Raw genomic sequence first — 23,014 nt, 5'->3', positions numbered from 1 at the left:
CTTGGAACCATCGGAGGACTTAGTAATATTCTAGGAAAACTGACCTTCCCTGTCTTGAAAATAATAATAAAATCAAATCGAGTAGTTTTGTACATTACATGTATCATCAGCGGGATATCTCTCGCAATTGATCCATTAATAGATTCCTTCACAGGAATGGCTGTTTGTAATATTGTGTATAACTTTATAATGGGGGTTGGTTTCATAGCTGGTTTTGCTGTGATGAATGATACTTTGGAGACTAAGGATGTAGTAACTGACGCATTCGCATGGTATTTTGTAGTTTTTGGAGCCGGGGCAATTGCAGGAGGATTCACTTCAGGTAATTAAGCAATGCCTATTTAAACTCTTATGAAAACCGCTTCTGTGAAGTAGAACCCGTTGGTAAAACGTATAGGTTCTTGAGATCAGTGTCCTGAAGAATCTTAAATTTGTATACAGATAACCCAATAGGGTTCTGACAAGGTGAGTGAACCATTTAACCCCCTGAGCACTACATGCCGATCTAACATTGCCTCTGCTTGGTCAATAATACATTATATTTTCAGAATGGAGCATTGAAAATAATTCACCCCAATTTTTTTGCGTAGTGAAATTATTCTAACAATGTTGCTGATTGGTCGAATTGATAATGAACATTTCTTTTGGCCAATCGCAAGGTAGTTCTCATGGGGTTAATACTCCAAAGTGGTTCTGAAAAGGTCGTGTGTTCTGCATACGTGACAATTTTTAAGAAGCGTTTAAGAATCATTCTCTCCCCCTTTCTCCTTTTTTGGTATATAAGTAGGGATATATGTTTAACAAGTCTAGAGTGAATGAATACCAGAGAATTCCTTCTAAAAGCATGTCATTAGTGTTTTGCTTTTTTTGACGAAAGAGAAGAAAGGAAGACACCCTGCACAGAGCATTATTTGGAGTTTGAACATATTACTGATACAGGCGGCTGTACAAACAAGTATTATCATAATTATTGTCATGCCATTCTAATGAAATGTTTCGAGGGTATCTGCCTGTCGTTTCTGTCGTCAAAATCAAAAACCTCAGGCATATACGTCCTTGTAGATATAATTCTGCGGTATAATGCTTTCATAATATATTCTCAATTGTATGATTAATAATTTAAATATTCAGTAATAATTCGTCTTTTATCTCAAAACCTTATAGGTAATTATACAGAATAATAGTGCAAAGTTTGTGTTTGCTTCGAACGAAGAAACAAGACTCCAATATTAGTCTCTTACGTGTCATGGCGTACATTGTTATAATTTCCAGTAATTTTCTTTTTATTTATTCTCATGTAATAACAAATTGCTCGGACATCTCCGAGAACCAAACATAACCGTTTTTCTTTTATTGTTTGAATACAGGTTGGCTGTTTGACAACACGGGTTCTTACGATATTTCATTCATATTAATGGGGTGTGTCCTGTTTCTACCCGTGATGTCTTTTGGAGTAGAGGATCTGTACAGGTTTTTAAGCATCAAACTTAATCAAACATAATAAACCTTTTCAGCGATCCAAGGAAGTTTTTTCTCCACATTTGTCTGAAACGCATGAAGACACAAGACGTACTTTCAGAAGAGCAAGCTGGATTACTACAGAGCTTGAGATTCATAGGCGATAAATAAATTGACCATCAGAAAGAACCCCATCGTAACTTTATGGACTTTAAGAAGGTATATGACCGGGATTGGCACGAGGTTTTATGTGCCATGAATCACAACATCTGCACTCTAATCACGTCACTGATTGAGTCCCTGCACAATAGTGCTGTGAGCGAAGTTTAAAAACACTCTTTGTGAATGTTCACAAAAATAGTTGTCTGCCTATTCTCCCTGTTACTGTTCATTATATTCTGGGAACAAATCATGCTGGATGTTCTGAACCTGGGCTCTGAAGAGCTTTGAAGGTACAGTGTTAATAGTTAGTCGGGTGTAAGCACCTAGACGTAAGAAATCAAAACCTCTCATTGCACTTTTACGCCCTTCTACGGTAAGACACGTCACAGAAGAGTGATTAAAAAGAGCCCCTTTTTCGGTACTAGTGTTCGGGCATAGCCCTACATGCGATATAGGGGGGGTAAAGGCAACTGCTTAATGTTGAAAAACAGGCCAACTTCAGGTTGCAATTTTATGTACGCATAAAGTTTTATGCTTTAAATCTGGTGAAATGTCAGGATTTGCTGAAGCAATGCACACAAAAATACATAAAACCGTCGCCAAGAGACACTGAAAATTATAAAAGCCTAATCTATTAAAACAAACCGATTGAATTTTTTTGAAAATAAGTGTCATGTGTTTTGATGAAACCGAATCTGTATGTGTTATGAGATGCTATATCTGCTCCGTCTCCAATTGCCCGGAGGGAATTAAATGAAATTCAGCTTCTGATGCATGTCCTCCCTTAAAAATATTGTAATATCATCACAAATTACAAAGAAATAACATATACGTAATGTCAAACGCACATCCAAGAAGTAACAGTCAAAGGAGAGAAGTAACGCAACTATAAGTATAAATCCTTCAAATTCGGTTGATAAGAACAAGAACTACCGTGGTCTTATTATCTCTCTCCAGATCAATTGACGAATATTAACAAGAGTAACAATTTTCCACAAAACAAAGAAGAAGAAAAAAAAAATGTTGTTTGATTTAACGTGCGCTTCAGCTAGGCATAGCCTAATTATCAGCACACTTCAACAATTATTCCGCTGTCATTAGGATATATCAGAATCATTTCCGCTTCACCAAGTCCGCAACTGATGCGCAGGTACTCTCAGCGACTTAGATTGTGATTACCCCCAGCAGCTCCCCATTTTACACCTGGGTGGAGTGAAGCAATTGGGAATTAAGCTATCTTGCTCAAAGACGCAACACACTGGCCGTGGTGGGGCTTGAACCCGCAACCTACCAATCATGAAGCTCGCGCCCTAACCATTGGGCCACCGTGCTGTTGTTTTCGCTACCTTCATCTATGGACGATGGATGTGAAAGCCGGACAGTATCTAAAAGTACCTCGAAGACTATCCTGTGACGTCAAACAAACCGTGTCAAAGGTCAATAGTTCAGCGTCTTAGAGGAGGCGTGGTACTGTAGCTATAACAAATTAAACACATTTTTTGTTATGTTTGTGTACCTGGATGATTGTATCTAAAAGGTTAGAAAGAAGATTGGAGCTGATGAAATAAAATCTTCTTGTCGCCTCTTGAGAGTACCATACACAGCCAGAACCATTCAGTTCTCAGAGCTGAAACAAGTACAGCAATCGGAGACCACAGACATCTCCAAATAACCGAAGGAACACAAACTCTCCTGGTTTGGCCACATCACAAGTGCTCCAAAATCGTCGCTCATACCATCTTCCCAGGTTCAGTGCAGAAAAAGAGATCACCCCAGAACAGAATGTATATGTATTTACTAATACAACATAGGGTGCAAGATTCAGATTTTTCATATATTAGCGTAATATCATCGTAAAGACAATTTAAGGAATATTTTACACCATTGGTCACACGATCAAGAATATTTTAAATAATAAACGTGCGTATTTATATAGATTTTCAAAATGCATATGACTCTCTTTTAATGTCATGTTTGAGCTTAGCTACAGCTCGATGAACGTACACACCTGGTTCACGAATATGTCAAATTAACGTTATTTTGAACAAATTTTAATCTCTCCCCTGCTCGTAAACGTTGAAAAAACCCAAAAAAGCTGTGCATCCAGCCGGATTATTCGAACCGGCGACCTTCGTAATTCTAGAACGATGCTCTAACAAACTGAGCTAAAGAGGCACATTGGAGAAGAGCAGAAGATACCTACAGACTTATATCTTCTGCTCTTTTTAGCTCCTTGGTTAGAGCATCGTTCTAGAATTACGAAGGTCGCCGGTTCGAATCCGGCCGGATGCACTGGGTTTTTTTATAACGATTACATGGTTTATGTGCACTGGCTACTCTGGGAAAATATTAAAATTTGTTCATCCTATTAATCCAAAGGACTAAATAAAATGTTATAAAATGTGAGAAAAGTAATTATTTGGAGTTATAAATTCATTCAATTGACTTGTCATTATTTTTACTTAGCTACAGATCAATAAAAATACACATCTGGTTCATTTATGTAATGTTATGACGGTATTATGATTAAAAATGTCAGAAAAAATAGAATGTATAAACGAATAAAAACTTTGGAAAATTGCATAAAAACACGCATGTACCGACAATGTCATATGATTTTAATCTTTGTGAAATAGATTTATTTAGAATGGTTAGGTTTTCATTTAAAACGTCAATCCATTTAATTTACGTGTTTTTTACCTATAGCTGCAGCTCGATGAAAGTACACATTTGGTTTACAGATATTAAGATATTAAAGGGTAGGTTTTCATTTAAAAAGTCAATCCATTTGATTAATGTTTTTTTACCTAGCTGCAGCTGGTTTACTGATACCAAGTTAAACGGTATTATGTTTAAAATTGTAATTAAGCATCCAAACTCTGCAAAGCTGCATAAAATGCACTGGCTTAAAATATCAGACAGTGGTATAAAATCCTCAAAAAGATTAACCACATTGTTTATAAACTAAATATGTAGATTTTCAGTTCATAAACTAGTAAAAACAAATACCCAAAAGATTTGATGTGTTTATCATTTAGTATTTCGGAATCTGATGAAAGTGTTTAAGCAGGAGAAGATGACGTGAATTTAAGGGGGAAAGAGGGAAAGTTGCGCCATAATTAGAGAATAAAGGTATTGTTTTTAGCCACTGGATGGCATCTATTGTCTCATATAACACAGGCGACATTATTATTTTAAGTAAAACAACGAGGCGAAGCCGAGTTGTTTTACGCCGAAAATAATGATGCCGCGTGTTATATGAGACGATAGATGCACAACAGCGGCTAAAACAATATTCTCATTCTTAAACACTTCAATTCAAATAAAAATATTAATCATAAATATACCAAATTTTAACCCAAATTAAATCCTAAATTTTACATGTAATTACCTAGGGCTTAGAATCGATCAGCCCGGTTGTTGCTATGCACCTCCCGATTGGTTCAAATAGCGCGTCCGAGTATCGCGTCGACACGCACGCGCTAAAGTGTGTGATATCGTGTCATATCACACGGGTATAGAACCAATAAGATTGCAAGAACATTCTTAAGTGTTTAAGAATAGACGGGAAAGAAGTGGCAGAGGCAAGGGGTAGATAAACTTGAGGTATAGAGGATAAGAGGAAAGCGGGAGAAGAGGGATGTGAGGTAAAGGGGGGAAAGAGGGAGAGGTGAAGAAAACAAAGATGAGGATTAGATGCAAACCGCGCAAGACGGGTGACGCATAATTAAGCAGTGCCTTGCTCGCAAATGAATAAAGTATAGTCTTAATTAAAAGAGGTTTCCTTGAGCAATTTGGTCAAAATTAAAGTAAAATTTGGCCATAAATGTGCACATCCATATCAAAACGATACACTTGTCGGCTGCTACAGGTGTCTCATTTCACATAATAGCTAGGAATAAATACCAGACTCATCTCAAGTGGAGGTCACTTCAAATCATCCCAAAGTCACATGGTTTAAGAATACAGAAAACATTCCAAAACCATGTATTCCTAAACCATGTGACTTGGGGATGATTTGAAGTGACCTCTACCATGTCCACTTGAGATGAGTCTGGTATTTATTCCTAGCTATTATGTAAAAGAGACACATATAGCAGCCCACAAGTGCATAGTTTTGATATGGATGTACACAAATGAGTAAAAAAAGAATAGGTCTAGATTTACTGTACTGCATTTGTTGTCACTGTCCTAATATTGAACCAGAGGAGATTATTAAGCTGCCCACATTATCTGAGCAATAATGCCAACAATTTTTTGTTTGCTTGCCTTCCACCGACAGATCCAAAATTGGACAAAATCAGGGAGGGCCAAAAAAAAAAATGTTTTTTCAGTTTTTAGTTCATAATTTTAATGTTTTTTTTTATTACTTTTTCATATAATGCTCATATTTGGCAAACTGGCCAATGGTGCTCATTACACAAATTTACAGCTATCTTCTCTTTAGATGTTTATTGAGGTATGTAGAGTGTGGCCTTCAACACGTAAAATGGGAAGGCCATTTAACATACTAAAGAGTTAGTTCCCGATACACCGTGGAGAAAGGAAATTGTTTTTTTTTGCATATTAAATACACTATTAAGGGGAGACTGAACTTAGTGAAATAGTGAAAATAGTGCAAATATCATTTTGAGTTATTTCCAGATTAAAATGCTTTAGAAATAAAGCTATTATTTGCTTTTTATTTGAGCTCAACCGGCCATTTGAAATTGGCTTTAGCAATAAAGCTATTATTTGCTTTTTATTTGAGCTCAATTGGCCATTTGGTTCTCAAGCAACAGCAAATCTAAGCGAGATAGACGACGCTAAAAACATTTTACCTACAGCGATACATGCAATGTATTTCTTTTGTTACAAGCCGACGACAAAGTCGGCTTGTTCTGTTTTACGCTAATTCTTTCTTTCTTTCTTTCTGGCAATCTGCCTCTTCTTCTACAAACAAGAAGCTCTAATTAATACATGTTGGTCACTAGTGGCATGGGTATTCAGGGTGTTCACAGCTTGACCATTGCTTGACCTTTGACCCCGTATGCAATACAAACTAAATTTGAACAACAAGATATGTCAAGTTATAGTGCTGCATATGATAGACCGGAGACAAAACAAAAAGTCAATGGTGACCTCCTTGTACAATGTTTACTTTGGGGTCAAAAGGTCAAAATGTGTAAAATTTCAAACAACGAGGTATAGCAAATCTGAGTGCTATATATGATAGACCTTAGTGAGACAAAATAAAAAGTCAATGGTGACATCTTTGTACAATGTTTACTTTGGGGTCAAAAGGTCAAAATGTGTATAATTTGAAACAACGAGGTATGGCAAATCTGAGTGCTGCATATGATAGACCTTAGTGAGACAAAACAAAAAAGTCAATGGTGACCTCTTTGTACAATGCTTACTTTGGGGTCAAAAGGTCAAAATGTGTAAAATTTGAAACAACAAGGTATGGCAAATCTGAGTGCTGCATATGATAGACCTTAGTGAGACAAAACAAAAAGTCAATGGTGACCTCTTTTTACTTGGGGTCAAAAGGTCAAAATGTGTAAAATTTCAAACAGCGAGGTATGGCAAATCTGAATGCTGCATATGATAGACCTTAGTGAGACAAAACAAAAAGTCAATGGTGACGGTCAAAGTTTAGGGGTCGAAGGTCAAATTTTGAAATTGGTCAAAATTGACTCATTAATGTTATATTTACTGCCGGCGGCTTGTACTCAGAATCTATTGACTCTAGTTTTATATTGTTTTTCAAAGGGCTATTTTCAACAAAATTCAAAGATAAATATTAATTGTAATTAATTTTAAAAGCATTTTCATTGTAAATGTTGTCTAATTGTTGAAATTATTGGTATTGACGGATGGTAAGTGTTTTATTATTTTTTTAATCCATCATTACCGCAAATGTCTACCGATTTAGTAATACGTACATTACGTTTCTTTTGTATTTTATTGTTTTTCAAGGGGCGATTTTTAACAAATTCAAAGATAAATGCCAATTAGATATTAATTTGGAATTAATTTATAAACTATTATCACAGTTAAGGGGGTTCGAAACGATGTTTCTGGAAAACAGAAAGTAAATTTAGAACCATTTGAATAGATTGAATAAGTTAAGCTAAATACACTGAGCAAAATAGTTTTTGTTTGAAGGAAATCGGACATACGGTTGTCAAGATATACATGTTTTTAGTTTCTTTGTATTCTATTGTTTTTGTTTTCATGTTTGCCAATATTATACCAATATCTTATGAATAAACCTTCATACTACTTTTATTTTATATGATTTTGGCATGAAACTTTGCCAATGTGTTTCTATGGCCTAAAACATTAACATGTGATTTTCCCGCACATCTAATTAGCATATTTGTATAATTAATTAGCATTATACTTAAGGCTAATTAATTATGCAAATATGCAAATTAGATGGGCGGAAAAATCACATGTTAAAGGTTTAGGTCATAGAGACACATTGGCAAAGTGTCAGGTCAAAATTCGTAAAGGTAAAAGTAGTATGAAGGTTTATTCATAAAATATTGGCAAAATATTGGCAAAAATTAATATTAATGAGCACATTTGGCCAATTTTCCTCATTAACTTCATCAATATATTGGCAAAAACAATAGAATACAAAGAATCTTTCAACAGCAATATCTCAAAAACCGTTTGTCCGATTTGGCTCAAATTTTAGAATTAAGATTATTTTGCATATCTCTAAGGAACAAGTCTATTTTAATCTCAATCAGAGCAACTTGATTTTGCCTTTCGTACCACCTTAATAGTATGTTTTTAGAATAGAAAAATTGCATAATTACCAACTGTTTTGCATATTTAGTGTTTCTAGACTTAAAAAGATGTTTTCTGCCAATTGCGATTTTACGCAGGTTTAGAGGTTGCGCGCAGCTTTTCTCAGTAACGCTAACTCCGATCAATCTACAATTTGGCAGATATGTCATTGGTATATATATCTTGAATTACGCAGAACCATTTTTGAATTAAACCTTCGTAACTATGGAAACGACCTAAATTTGGTATTTTTTCCCAAAAATGTGGATTTTACCATATTTAACGCATCGCAACGCACCGATTTGACCTTCTTTCAAAAAACCCGCTATGAGTAAGTTTAGATAGACATGTCATAGACCTACCTACCACATTTGGTCACTATAAGACTGACCATTACGTTAAAAGACTACGCACAGACTCCCCCCTTAAAAGACAAATATGGCGTCCGTTACCATAGCACCGCATATATTTTTTTTTTGCATGAAAATTAAAAGTTTTATCAAGACACACCATTCCACCAAATACCAAGTCCATAGGTTGAGTAATTTGGAAAATCGCATTTACAAGTTCAAACTCATAATGACAGCTATTGACCATAAAAACTAATAAAAACAACTGGCTCTCAACACGAGATATTCAAAATTTCCGCGCCGAAATTGTCTAATGCAATGATGACATAGTTATTTTGTACTCAATTGTTGTTAGCTATATTGTATGACTGGAACGTCATTTCGGCGTCCGAGAATTTTGAATATCGCGTGTTGAGATACGGCTGTATTAATAATGTTTAATACGTTTTTATGGTCAATATAAGTTCGTTTAAAATAAACCCACGTTATACGTGCTTGGTAATTAATTTTCTAACATATAAGGCATAATGTTGTGATCGCCGGAGACATCCTTTAAGAATCGCTGCTTTTCAAACCCCAGGTCCCGGGTTCGAAACATGGCAGATGAAACATTCTTATATTCTTTATACTTAGTCATTCGCCGGCGCCATTCCATTTACAATACACGCCCCAGAATAAAATGGAACTATATGTCATGATTGACTTTTTTCATTTGCGTGGCAGCCATTGCAATGTATAGATCTCACAATACGCACCAACAGAATTAATTAGGGTCAATACGCCTATTCTTGGTCACAGGCCTATTCTCGGTCAGTTAGTGTATTGAACAACCGTTGACGATCGTTGCTTTAATTTCAGCCGTGTCTTCCGAACTTTGCGACTAGTGATTTAACAAATGATATTTTACCAATTCGGAATGGAACAGTCCGACTGTTATTCAGCGTATCGTTTTCCAAAATACATGGTTTTATTTTGTGTTACTGTAGTGCTCGCTTTAGAAACTGGGATAATGAAAAGTCTCAGCGTGTTATTACCTTCTCTACGCGAACAGTTTGTCACACAAACATGGATAATTGGACTGGCAATTTCTCTAATTCCCGGCATCGGTAGTTTTGCATGTAAGTGAATATAATTATACTCGAATAATTACTTAAAAAGCGCAGTTTTCATGAGTTTCTTGAACCTAAAATCTTGAAAATGAAAGAATATTGTATCAGTTGCGTCAGCCAGGGCCGGATTTACCATTGGGCCAGATGGACCGGGCCCAGGGCCCCCAAAAGGTGAGGCCCCCAAATTACCCTGTGCATACATGTACCTTTTTAGCTATTATTGAAAAAGGCACCTCCATAGCAACCTTCAACTTCATTTTGGGTTAAAATGGTCTGAAATTTACATTTTTTTCGACATGGGGGGGTGATGATTGTATGGACCCCCTGCGATTCATTCCAGCGCCTACAATGCGTGTACTACGCTCGCCGATCGTAACACGTAATACTGCACGGAGCATCGCGCTCGACGTGTGTACACATAAGCTGACATTCACGGGAAATGTTAGCAAGCAGTCGATCGATGAACTCTGTTTTAATATAAAAAGTTAAATATTACTCATATTAAAGCACTTCAGGCTTAGTCTTTTACGTGGTTTTTTAGTACACCACTGGGCATATAATTATGCAAAAAGTAGAAATCCGAGTAAAATTGAGGGCGTCGCTGTCAAGCAAATCACACATTATGGCTTTAATCGTACATTTATTACCGAAATGAGTAACATGTAATTGAAAACAAATGGTATGTCGTATCTGCAATTTGAAGAATTTGCTGTTTCACATAGTGACGTATTTGCGCGACGTATTTGCGCGACTTTTTCATTGCACGGTAAAATTGTTGTTTTGTCCTTTTCACATCGGACGCATTTGCGCAACTGTCATTTGTACGGCGAAATTGTCATTAATCCTTTTCACATAGTGACGTATTTAATTTGATATTGATTTTTTGCAGAATAAGTTATGCTTTGATAGGGATAAGTGAAATACATTGAACATATGGAATATTTGCATTACTTTAAATCAGGTTTAAATCGACAATAATGTTTTCATTGAGATAATGCAGCAAATGAAATCGCTAAGTTTTCAAATTCGATTTTCTCGAATTGTGTATTTTACAAATACGTCAGTATGTGATACGGCTGACGAAATGTACAGTTGTAGTATATAACACATTCATCATTATAGTCGTATTGAGGAACAGTGAAATTGGAGTATAGTTAAACCGCAGCTGCATTTCTTGATTACCTAACATGTCATAAAAATTAATTCAGCTGATTTTAAACATACACTCCAAAATTTAGAAAATGATAATCGTAATTCGTCGGTCGCAAAACATAGTCAGTGGCGTAGCTAAGGATTGTGGCGCCAGGGGCCAAGGATACATAATGGCGCCCGCATTCTTGAAATAACTACGCGCGGAGCACGCGATAAGTTACAACAATACCACTAAGTAATTTTGGTTATAATGAAGTTTAGTGAATTTTGGGTTTTTGACTTTTTTGAATTTTGAGTTTTATCGCTTGGAGGGGGCGCAGAATCCATGCTGAATTGGCAATTCGGCGCTCCTACCCTAAGATGGCGCCCAGGGCCCGTACCCCCTCTGCTCCTCCCCGTCGCTACGCCACTGCACATAGTAGCGTACGTGAAAGACAAAATACGAGAAAAACGTGAGATATATGTATGTTACTAATAAATAGTCATTGTGACAAGAACGTTTGGAATAAGGTTGCAAAGTTGTCTTTTGATCTTATTTTCAGGTTTACTATTGTCAGGTTTGAGACGGTCCGGCATTATAGATCCCGGATACACGATAATCTTTGCAGGAAGTGTGGCCGGTATGGGATTAATACTGGCTTCGCTATGTCAACATTTAGCTGGTTTGGTAATAGCGATAGCAATGCAAAGTAAGATTTAATAGTCAACTGATTTTATTTCCACATTTAAAAATGCTACAATGTTGGAGAAGCAACGGAAGAGATGAATAAAGTCTAGATATCAACAAAAACGTAATCCAGAGACGGGGAGAATCATGGCTCAGAGAAGAAACTTGACTGACTATATTATGTATAGCATATGTATTTTTTGAGGACAATGTCTTTTTGGTTAGAGATAGACCCTTTACGTTCGATGGGTCTACACTGATCCACTAGTCCTAAGGTATGCTAGTCTTATGCCACTGTCACACATAGACGGACAGGATCAACTTTGTGGCAATTAATCTGCGTTTGTTGCAAGGGGATAATGTACATACAATAAGGTACGTCGACCTACATGTATAAAATAAATCATTTCTTTATAATCTTTTAAAATAATGCAGGTTTTATGGCTATATCAAAAGTCACAGCTCTAGGAGTACTACCAGATTACTTCAATGATGATACAATTAATACGGCAAATTCTATTGCCACCTGTGGAATGTCAATTGGTGTTATAGCTCTACCACCATTTACCCAGTTCCTATTGGACACATATGGATGGCGTGGTGCTTTGTGGATACTGGGGGCTGTAACATTACATTACGTGGTCTGTGGAGACTTAATTAAGTATAACCAAAGACTAAGGCTGACGATTGCAATGGAATATTGCAAAATTAGTGACAGCGATATTGAATCTGATGAAACAGCGCAGAGCAACAAGAGGGTATCGTTGATGAAGCGAATTACAACATTCATAAGTAATATGTTTAACATGGAATTATTGAAAAATATAACCTTCGATAATGTACTCGTTCTATCTGCCGCTTCTGGGTGGAGTTACGGCAGTTGGCTAATATACCTTATCCCTAATGCAGAAGACAAAGGAATAGCTCCAATAACAGCTTCATTCCTTGGAACCATTGGAGGACTTAGTAATATTCTAGGAAAACTGACCTTCCCTGTCTTGAAAATGATAATAAAATCAAATCGAGTAGTTTTGTACAATACATGTATCATCTGTGGTATATCTCTTGCAATTGATCCATTAATAGACTCCTTCACAGGAATGGCTGTTTCTAATATGGTATATAATTTTACAATAGGGCTTACATTTATGGCTAATTTAGCTGTAATGAATGATGCTTTGGGGACCAAGGATGCGGTTACTGACGCATTCGCGTGGATTTATGCGACTTATGGTGTTGGGGCAATCGCAGGTGGATTCGCGTCAGGTAGATCTGTAATGTTAAAGTTATTTTTACGAATACGTATTAGTTTTTGCCAATAGAAAAAGCAGTGATTTGTAGCTAGAACCGAATAATAACTAGACTGAAGTTACACTAGCAAGTGCCACACTGTTGCAATGGTCGATCCGGGGTAATATAAAACATGAACAGCAGGCAGGACTATTGGAGAGCTATGAAAAAGTGTCACTGAGGAACAGTTTATTGGTAGAAAAAAAACATGATTTTTTAAAATATTAAAATAACATTTAGCATAGAGCAATATAATTCTAGAGCAGTAGTGTTTCATGTGAATAGTCTCGCAGAGCATTTTGAAATTTAAATTTTTATTAGTATTTCTTAAATATTTCAGGCTGCCATAGTAACATTTCAAACTAGCCTAACGCTATCTATCTTTTTTTTTATTTGTTTGATTAAAGGTTGGCTGTTTGACAAGACCGGCTCTTATAATATTTCCTTCATGTTAATTGGAGGTGTTATGCTACTACCTCCGCTGTCTTTCGGAATAGAGGATCTGTACCAGGTTATTACACATAAATGACACACGCAGGCTGTTGAAATTAAGTCCAGTTTCATCATGCATGTTCAAATTGATTTAAAGGCGTATCGAAAGGTAGTATGACCTTTGGATTTACACTCAAATATTGAAACAAATAAAGCTGACACATGTGTGTTCTATATAAAGGAGATACCAGGGTATGATATAAGGGGCATATTTCCTACTAATGAGCATGATTTTTTTGGAAGGGGGGATACCGAAACTCTTATTTTGAAATATCATTGGCAGAGGCTATTTCAACGTGCCTCCTGGTACGTTCGTGCAGTGAGAATAAAAATCCGTGCAGTGAGCATATTTTATTTATTTGCGAACAAAGCACTGCTTATCATAGTAATTAATAAAAAAAAAACTTTCCGCGTGTTTCACGCTTATCCCAAGAAAGCCGCACATTATGAGAGTCTGTTTAAGTCGCGAAATTTAAATTGAATTGATTATTACAATATTACCATAATTATTATCGCTGGCTCCGCGCCCAATTTGTTGTTTTCAGCGAGCCAACTTTGCCAGGGGAGGGCATAGGAGCACTGATGATAAGATATTATTTTGTTTGGGTTTTTGTTAAATTATTATAAGGGCTTAACCAGGGGGGTGCACTTTAAACACATATATTTTGTACTTGAAATGCTTTTTAATTGTCTTCTTGGTGTTTACATAGTCATGGTACTAAGAAGTAAATAATATTAAATTAAACACTTTCAACAGGCTCCGAAACACTAAGTGATAAACACATCAAATTTTTGGGAATTTTTTCTGAACTGAACATCTTAGTATTTAAAGATAGACATTTAGTTCATTAACAATGTGTTTAATCTTTTTGAAAATTTATACCATTGTCTGATATTTTAAGACAATGTTGGCACCTTATGCAACTTTGCAGAGTTTGTATGCGTTTTTGTACTCTGATTACAATTTTTAATTAACATAACACCGTTTAAAGCCATATTATAACATTTGGTGGGGAGAACGCCCTCAAAAACAAAATTAAATTCTGGTTTTTACAAGATTGTAACGTACTTTAGTAAACAAAGATACTCGGCAAAAATCAAGACTTTAGGTGCTGTAGTGCTGTCAAAAACTGGTGTTTTATTAGTACGATGGAAATATTAGTCGAACACGTATGCGATGTTCATAACGCATAACACAATACGTACACGGAGTGCGGGACTCATCATACACACATACACATCAGAGGATCGTACCGTATTACAACCGCGGGAGTAACATGCATTGGCGCTAGTAGTAAATTCCAATTTTCTCTACTTTACCTCACTCGTTCGGCTCAAAATTAAAAGGGGACATATTTGACAGTAAAAGCTAACATTTTATGGAAAATAATATTAATCTATTTTTACAGAAATGTTATAATATGGCTTTAACTTGATATCTATTTTACAAAGATTGTAATCATGTGAAATTTTAGCCACATTTGTGCTTTTTTATGCAATTTTGCAAAATATTTATTCGTTTATACATATTGATTAACATAATAAATACCGTTAACATGACATTAATGAACCAGATGTGTACTTTTATCGAGCTATAGCTAAGTAAAAATAATGACAAGTCATAAATGGATTTATATTTTAAATGAAACCTACCCTTCTAAATAACTCCAAATAATTCTAAAACTTTTCTTATTCACATTTTATAAAACACACCACGTTAATTTGACATATTCGTGAACCTGATGAATTTTATCGAGCTGTAGCTAGGCTCATAAATGACATTGAAATCAGAGTCATATGCACTTTGAAAATCTATATAATTTATGTGGATGTTTAGTTATGGCAAAAAAAATTAAAAATGGTTGTCTAACGAGCCATTTGGTTAACAGATAATAATTATGTCGGGTTATATAAAGGGTATATTAAGAGTATAAAACGTTTTCATAACCTTAAAAAACATTTTTTGATAATCTATTGCTCAGCAAACAAAAATGTTTTGCAGAAAACGTTTAAATGTCGGGTTATATAAAGGGTATAAAAACGTTTTTATAACATTCCAAAAACATTTTTAAAACTTGATACAAAACATTCTAAACAAAATGTTATTTTGGGGTTGAAAAAATATTTTGCGAAAAATGTTTGCCCAAAATATTTTCAATAACGTTTTAAAAACGTTTCCATGACCTTTATATAACCCGACATTTAAATGTTATTAAAAGGTTTTGAAAAAAACATTTTAAGAACATTTCTGTGTTTGCTGGGTTCAAATATGTTAACATAATGTTATTTAAGTATTGACACAATATTTGGCAAAAATGTTTGCAAAAATAGTTTAGAATAACATTTTGTGAAAACATTAAAAAATATTGTTGTAGTGTGTTTTCATGCAAAACGTTTTAAAACGTTATCATGACCTTTATATAACCCGACATTTTAATGTTATTAAAACGTTTTTACCTAAATCAAAAGCCAAAATATAACTTATTTAAAACGTTTTAAAAACGTTTTTGTGTTTGCTGGGTATCAACTAAATTATTTTTGTTAATTCGGGTATGCTTAATTCAAATAATTATTTTGTTTAATTGCCAATCTGGATTTGAACCCATTGACCCTTAAAAGCTCAACAGGTCCAAGGTCAATTTGCATGTTGTATAGGGATGAAAAATGAAAGTTGCTCCGATTTTCGTAAAAATGGAAGCAAACTGTTTCTTAAGTTCAAGGGATTCAGGAAAAGAATAGTTTTTATTATATAACTCATACAGAGATACTTTGATTGGTCAATTACTATTGATTATTCTTGCTATTTATAGAAAAAGACTAATTACACTCCAAGTCCTTTATCTATTGCACTCACGCGCAGCTACCTTGGCAACGCTGACAGACGCGAGCGTATATCTCGCACGGAGACTACCACACCAATTTTTAATATAGGTATGGGTGTCGCTTCTGAAATTAATGTATTTTGTTTTTCTGGTGATTTATACAATTAAAAGAGCATTTCGTGATCCACAGCCTCATCCCCCCACTTTTCTCAAAAAGAGTTCACTGGAAACCTCTGGCTACATAATGTTTATGTACAAAATATTTCTTGCAGATTAATTCGTTTAGCAAAGATATCGTGAAATTTGAATTTCGTTCTGGTGCACCAGAACGAAATTACAACGCATTGTCTATGGAGCAGTGTAATACACATAATCATGCATGACTCGCGAACGCAAAATCGGAATCAACTGAAATTTTGGGAATAGGTTTTTTTCGTGGATATCTAATGAAAAATAACATAAATAGAGGATGCTAGGATCACGAAATACTCCTTTAAGTGGAAGAAAAAGAATTTTATCAATCAAATATTGGATATTTTTATTCGTTCAATGAAAAGAATATATTCATTCAGTGAAATATGAACTGTTCCATTAACTTGGCAAAGCCACGTTGAATGGAACAGTTCATATTTCACCTCATGTAAATATTCTTACTATTCTACTCATAAACATTCAATATTTGTATACTATCTGCGATGTGAAATTCAGAAGGTAGATGATAAATAAAGACAAATACCATAAATTTGATTGCATCCCTTTTAACTCTTTGTCATGTAACATACTAACTAGACATCGTAGATGATGCAAACTATTCTTTTTCCGAAACCTGTAAGCTAGGCGAACTGACAATTTGCCTCAATTTTTGCAAAATTGGAGCAACTTTGACTTTTGACCCATGCACAAGAAGAAAATCGACCTTAGACCTTTTGTACCTATTACTTCTTAACTGTAGGTCGTACGCACACAAACATTTCTGGGATCCGTAAGGCCAGACGAATAAATTGACACATTTGAAAGTGTTATTGAAATAAAATTAATTTTTGTCCATATGGGATCATTTGGGTGTTATTTTGAGGATTATCTTGAAATCACAATACTGCCTGGCAGACAACGGATTCAAGTTCAGCATACCCAGTTTAAGGTTGGTCTGAACCCTGGAATTATGAAAACTTTCGGGCCTCATAACTGCTAAATTATTAGTCTAAAGAATATAAAAGTATACATTTTTAGAATGGAAATGACTTGATGAATTCATCTGTGAGGTTCAATTTGGGCCAAAATGCTCTTTTTTGGAGGAAATCCCCAAAAACGGGTTTTTTGGCCCAAATTTTCGTGCAACCTAACAAAAAAATTGTTTGGCCAAAAATTTTTTTTTACTAATTTTTAAAAACTAGATAAAAATATCTAGGGACCGTTTTTTCATTTTTTTGAATTTTGACCAACTTCACCAAAAATATTTGAAATTTGGGTGAAAATCAGGCTTTTTTTGACCATTTTTGGTGCAAATTTCTCAAAGTTGGTCAAAATTCAAAAAAATAAAAAAACGGTCCCTAGATATTTTGATCTAGTTTTTAAAAATTAATAAAAAAAATTTTTTGGCCAAACAATTTTTTTGTTACGTTGCACGAAAAATTTGGGCCAAAAAAACCCGTTTTTTTGGATTTTCTCAAAAAATGAGAATTTTGGCCCAAATTGGACCTCACAGATGAATTTAGCAAGTCATTTCCAGTCTAAAAATGTATACTTTTATATTCTTTAGACTAATAATTTAGCAGTTATGAAGCCCGAAAGTTTCCATAATTCCAGGGTTAAGACCACCCTTAAACAAATAAGCTGGTTTCCAACTTTTACGCAAACTTACTGGTAAGATCGCGATTTTTCCAAAATATAACCAGTCTATTTACGGTATGAGCCTCTCCACACCCCTTGCTTGATGGATAGTAGAACGACCTCCCTGTGTGGCGACCGCCACACACCGACATCGCCCGGTTAATAATTACATTATACAGCAGAGACACTGAAATGAATACCCGGGATCGATACACGTGAATGTGCTATGCACGATTTGATATTCAGGCGATAAATCTTTGGATACCGGGGTAGAAATGATGAATATCTCCCGTAATTGATTTCGTCTAAAGAAGCCAGATTTGGTTCCTTGCACTTGAATATATCTGTTCAACGGATATGATAGTCGTTAGCTAGCGTCTTGAGAAAGAAGCGCGCGTCTTGAACTCAAAAACTGACAAAAATATTCTGATTTGTGCCGAACTATAGTGCAGCGTAGACGCTACTTGCACTCACTCCCGTGGAGGCAGTCTAAGAGTAGTCTAAAAGCAGATGCATCATGGCGTATACATGCTCACTCACACACACAGAGGTCAGTTACGAGGCTATTGTCAGTAGCCTTAGTCCGATGTCCCTCGGCTCATTATGCGTATCAAAGGTCGGAACAAAATGGCCATGCGTGGTTATGGATTCAACCTACCATGGCGATTTCTGCCATGAAGATATCGGGGCGATGACATTGTGCGCCATACGCTACTAGTTGGGTGTAATATAAAAATATGATAATTATTAATAACATAATATTATGAATAATGACAAAGGAAGGTATTATACGAGGGACGATTAATTTAATTTAATTCCTATGCTTAACGTGCTTTATTTTGCCTCGAGTAGAGCTAGTGTTTTCCTAGTTATGTATGTATTATGAATAATGACACAGAAATACATTGTATGATAAAAAGTTCACTTCATGTTTAATGCATCAGGTTTGCAGTGCTTCCATTAGAGTAATAAATTATTTGTTTTAAATCATTTCGGTTGCCATTGTCAACGGCTTCCTTTTGCTATCCTGGAAAGATCCACAAGGTAATTAATGTTGAAACATTAATAACCAGGTTCAAGTTAATGGAATTTATCATAGATATGTGAGCGATTATTTTTAACAAATTGACTGGCTCGCTTTTCCCCCAAAATGATAAAGAAACGATTCAAATCAGGTCAGATTTCAATCGCTCAACTCTAACAACAGAAGTATGAAACACTTAAAAATAATGATGATAACTGCATTTCTATGTGAATGTGATGGCCATTTGGAACTATGGAGTTCAAAGGAAGCCATCTCCAACTAAAAACAATAACTCTACTGTTGTTTTACAATGGTATGTATTTGTTTATTTTACCTTTCCTAATTAAAATGACAGGTTTTTCATCATCATCATCATCATCATCATCATCATCATTATTATTATTATTTGTAGTAGTATACGATAGGCCTACTTTTATTATTGCTCTCACTTATATCCTATTGCTATTTTCCGAATTTTGATTAATGAGTTATGAGTTATGCATGCAGGAGCATCTCCACTGTAAATGTTCTTGACACCACATGATTGACACATTTGTTTGTTTGTAGCATATGCCTATCAGAACCAACCGGTTGCTGTCAAAAGACTACACCAGCACCTGTTTGCTGATTACAGCAACGAATTTCGTCCTGTGCACAACAGCTCAACAGCAACCAAAGTCGTCATGCGATTGCTATTTCGCGATCTACTAAACATGGTAAGTATTTTTAAAGAATGTAAAAACAAATGAACAATTAAAATTACGAAGAGATCAGACCCAATGAGTTGAGTAGCTACTCCGGCATGTTTGCATGTTTGCTCATGAGGGACCATTGGCTCAGTGTTGTAGTCGAGTCATCAACATCCGAGTCATCAGCTTCCGAGTCCAAGTCATTCAGCTTCCGAATCCAAGTCCGAGTCTGAGTAATCAATGTAAAAATGCAACACAAAAGTTCTTTGGATTTTCCATTAATGTTGAGCAGACCACTACATTAGCCGAACAGTCAAGTCAATCACAGTCCCAGGCAGTACAATTTACATTAAACAAGCAATTAAATATGCCTGCACTTGCAAGGAAGAAAGGCAGAATTGGGCTTCTGATTGGTCGTTTTTCTCTAACCAAACATCAGTCATTGCACTACTACAGTAGAAATTTCAATTGAATGAACACAGCCTGATATAGCGTGACAATTTTCACATTACTCAGAGCCCCCGACCTTAAAAGGCTCTAAAACTGGAGTTAGGTTTACCTTGAAAGAACTTTTTAAAAACCAATGGATATTGATAGCCTGAAACCTCAAGATTATGAATTCAGAGGTCTTCTAATTCACCAGGCTTGCAAATAAATCGATATTGCGCAATAATGATGACGTCATCAACTTTTTGGTGAACAAAATAAAACATTCTGTTTCTTGCATATTGGAATAGATAAAACATTTATCTTTCCATTCCAATTTTTTAAAAGCAATGTGATATTCCAATTTTGTTGGGCTTTTAATTTTGTTGTTCTTGTTGACAGCAAAATGCACTGACATGGAACACCTTCTTGGACCACATTCACTGCCCAACAGATTTCTTTTGCTAGGTTCCAATTATTAGCCTGTACATGAACAAAAATTACACACAGTATTACTTCAATACTCTACTCTAAACACACGTCAGTAACCAAGCAGTTGTCCAACTGACACAACAGTAAAATGCACTGACATGGAACAGCTTCCGGGACCACATTCACAGGCGAATAATTGGAACCCAGCAAAAGAAATCTGTTGGGCTGTGAATGTGGTCCAGGAAGGTGTTCCATATCAGTGCATTTTGCTGTTGTGTCACTTGGATAACTGCTTGGTTACTGACATGTGTTTAGAGTAGTGTATTGACGTAATCCTGTGTGTAATTTTAGGATTTTAAGATATGACCTTGTGAAAAATTATAAGTTTCTTTTTGAGGTCATTTATGTACTTGACATAATCACTCCTAATGGGCTATAATTGTTCTCCTTGCATTTCATAAAATAATATCTAGCCAGTCCTTTCTAACCGGTCCTTTCTAGATGGAATAGGAAAATTGGGCTAGCCGAAGTTAATTATGTCGTAGGAAGGAGTTGCGGCGAGACAATGTGAATTTTCCCCTCCACTTCTCTGTGCCCCCTTTTCTTTTCTTTTTTGATTTTTCTTCCTCTTCTATTCCCTCTTTCTGAATTATCTTCTATTTGCTCCCTTTTCCTCTTCTTCGCTCTTCAACTAGACAAGATGCACGGTTTTAATTTGCTATTATGGAGTACTTCATTTTCTCAAAACATCAATTTTATGACCATACTTCTACATTGGTCTAATTCTTTGTGTTTACTTTCATCAACATTGCATATGCAATCATAAAGTCTCTATCGTTATATTTTAGGCAAATATTATGTCGTCTTGTTCATTTCACTTTTTTCTTCATTTCTCATTAAAGAATACCCGTGAACAAACGTTTTCAATTCAGACCTGGTCCAAACTGGTAAGGTTTACCATTCTTTGTAATATCTCGTTGTCAATAAGTAAAAATATTTAATTAGCTATAAGAAAACCCTCCTTAATACAGCAAAGTTAGCTTGAAGCAGAATCAAATAACTGTATTATATTAACTTGACAGTTTGCGAAATGCAGTTCCAAAGCACAAACTTCAACGTCTTCAATGTCAAAGCGGATGGTGTGAGGATTATTCTATAAACACAAATAATAGTTTAACACACTAAAGATAACGAATTGTAAATTTTTCATATTTAAAAAAAAATCAAATTAGCTGTGAAGATTCTAGAACATCAAAATAGGAAAATAGGTCCATGGGTTGTCTAAGTCCACTGCAAAAAATAGAAAAATAGGGGCGGCGGTTCCAGATGGGTCGTCTGAAGATATAGGTATTGAACATTCCACGTAGTAAATATTCATGTGAAACATTTTTTTGCATTTTTGTGAAACACTTTTTGTCATTTTCAGCCAATTTTACAAGTTGACATCAAATGACCTTTGACCTCAGTATGTGACCTTTAACAACACCAATACATGGAAGCTCCCAAAATGCAGCTTTGGCTCAAGTTGATATAAAATTGGATCGATTGATCCCATATTTATTGGTCGAGCTATGAGTTTAAAAATATTGCACGAGTCGTAGTCGAGTCCAATATTTTAAAACTCATAGCGGGACCAATAAATATTGGGCGTAAAGCATACAATGTTATCATTATTATGTGTTAGATCCAATATTTTCACGCACTTGGATTCATGAAAGCATAATAATGATTGCAATTGGATGTGAACTCTTTATGTGAGACCAGATTTTGTATTTTCAGCCTATTTAAAAGTTGACCTCAAATGACCTTTGACATCAGTATGTAACCTTAAACATAACCATTACATGAAAGCTTCCATAATGCAGCTTTGGATCAGGTTAGGTTGCAATTGGATGTAAACTGTTCATGCAAGAGCAGATTTTGTATTCTCAGCCCATTTACAAGTTGACATTTGACCTTCGGATATGACCTTGAACACCACCAACAAATCGGGGTTCAAAGTACTATACACCTGATCCGTGAACTTGTCTTTTTAAAGACAAATTCTTGTTTCAAATGCCATGAAAAGTATTGCGCAGTAAGTATAATCTATTGTAACGTTAAAGCTGAAGATTGCCGAAGATTGATGTCTATATATTCCAAAGATGGAACATGGAACACACGTTTTACGCTATTGATGTTGACGTCTAACTCGGATGTACAGGACCTACTTTTTTCTTCTTGTAATTGCTCTTATTCTTCTTCTTGCTAGACATGGACTGACGAGTTCCTGACATGGAATCCTAAGGATTACGATGGTATAAAAAGTCACGCTGTTCCTGTTTCAAA

At 35.4% G+C, this 23,014-nt stretch overlaps 1 protein-coding gene across 1 annotated transcript; it reads left to right on the top strand.

Annotated features, from left to right (window-relative positions):
- The first annotated feature begins 189 nt into the window (after positions 1-189).
- On the top strand, positions 190-19,850 carry LOC140145188 (monocarboxylate transporter 13-like). The gene is made up of 8 exons (XM_072166962.1): positions 190-322; positions 4,744-4,796; positions 9,805-9,871; positions 11,557-11,703; positions 12,117-12,947; positions 13,379-13,454; positions 17,393-17,426; positions 19,707-19,850. The coding sequence occupies exons 1-8, from the start codon at positions 190-192 to the stop codon at positions 19,848-19,850; spliced, it is 1,485 nt and encodes a 494-aa protein (XP_072023063.1).
- The last annotated feature ends 3,164 nt before the right edge of the window (positions 19,851-23,014 follow it).

Source organism: Amphiura filiformis, unplaced genomic scaffold, assembly GCF_039555335.1.
Source record: "Amphiura filiformis unplaced genomic scaffold, Afil_fr2py scaffold_165, whole genome shotgun sequence".
NCBI classification, from domain to species: domain Eukaryota; kingdom Metazoa; phylum Echinodermata; class Ophiuroidea; order Amphilepidida; family Amphiuridae; genus Amphiura; species Amphiura filiformis.
Note: the sequence above shows the minus strand (reverse complement) of the source record. Positions and strands in the feature narration are given on the sequence as shown.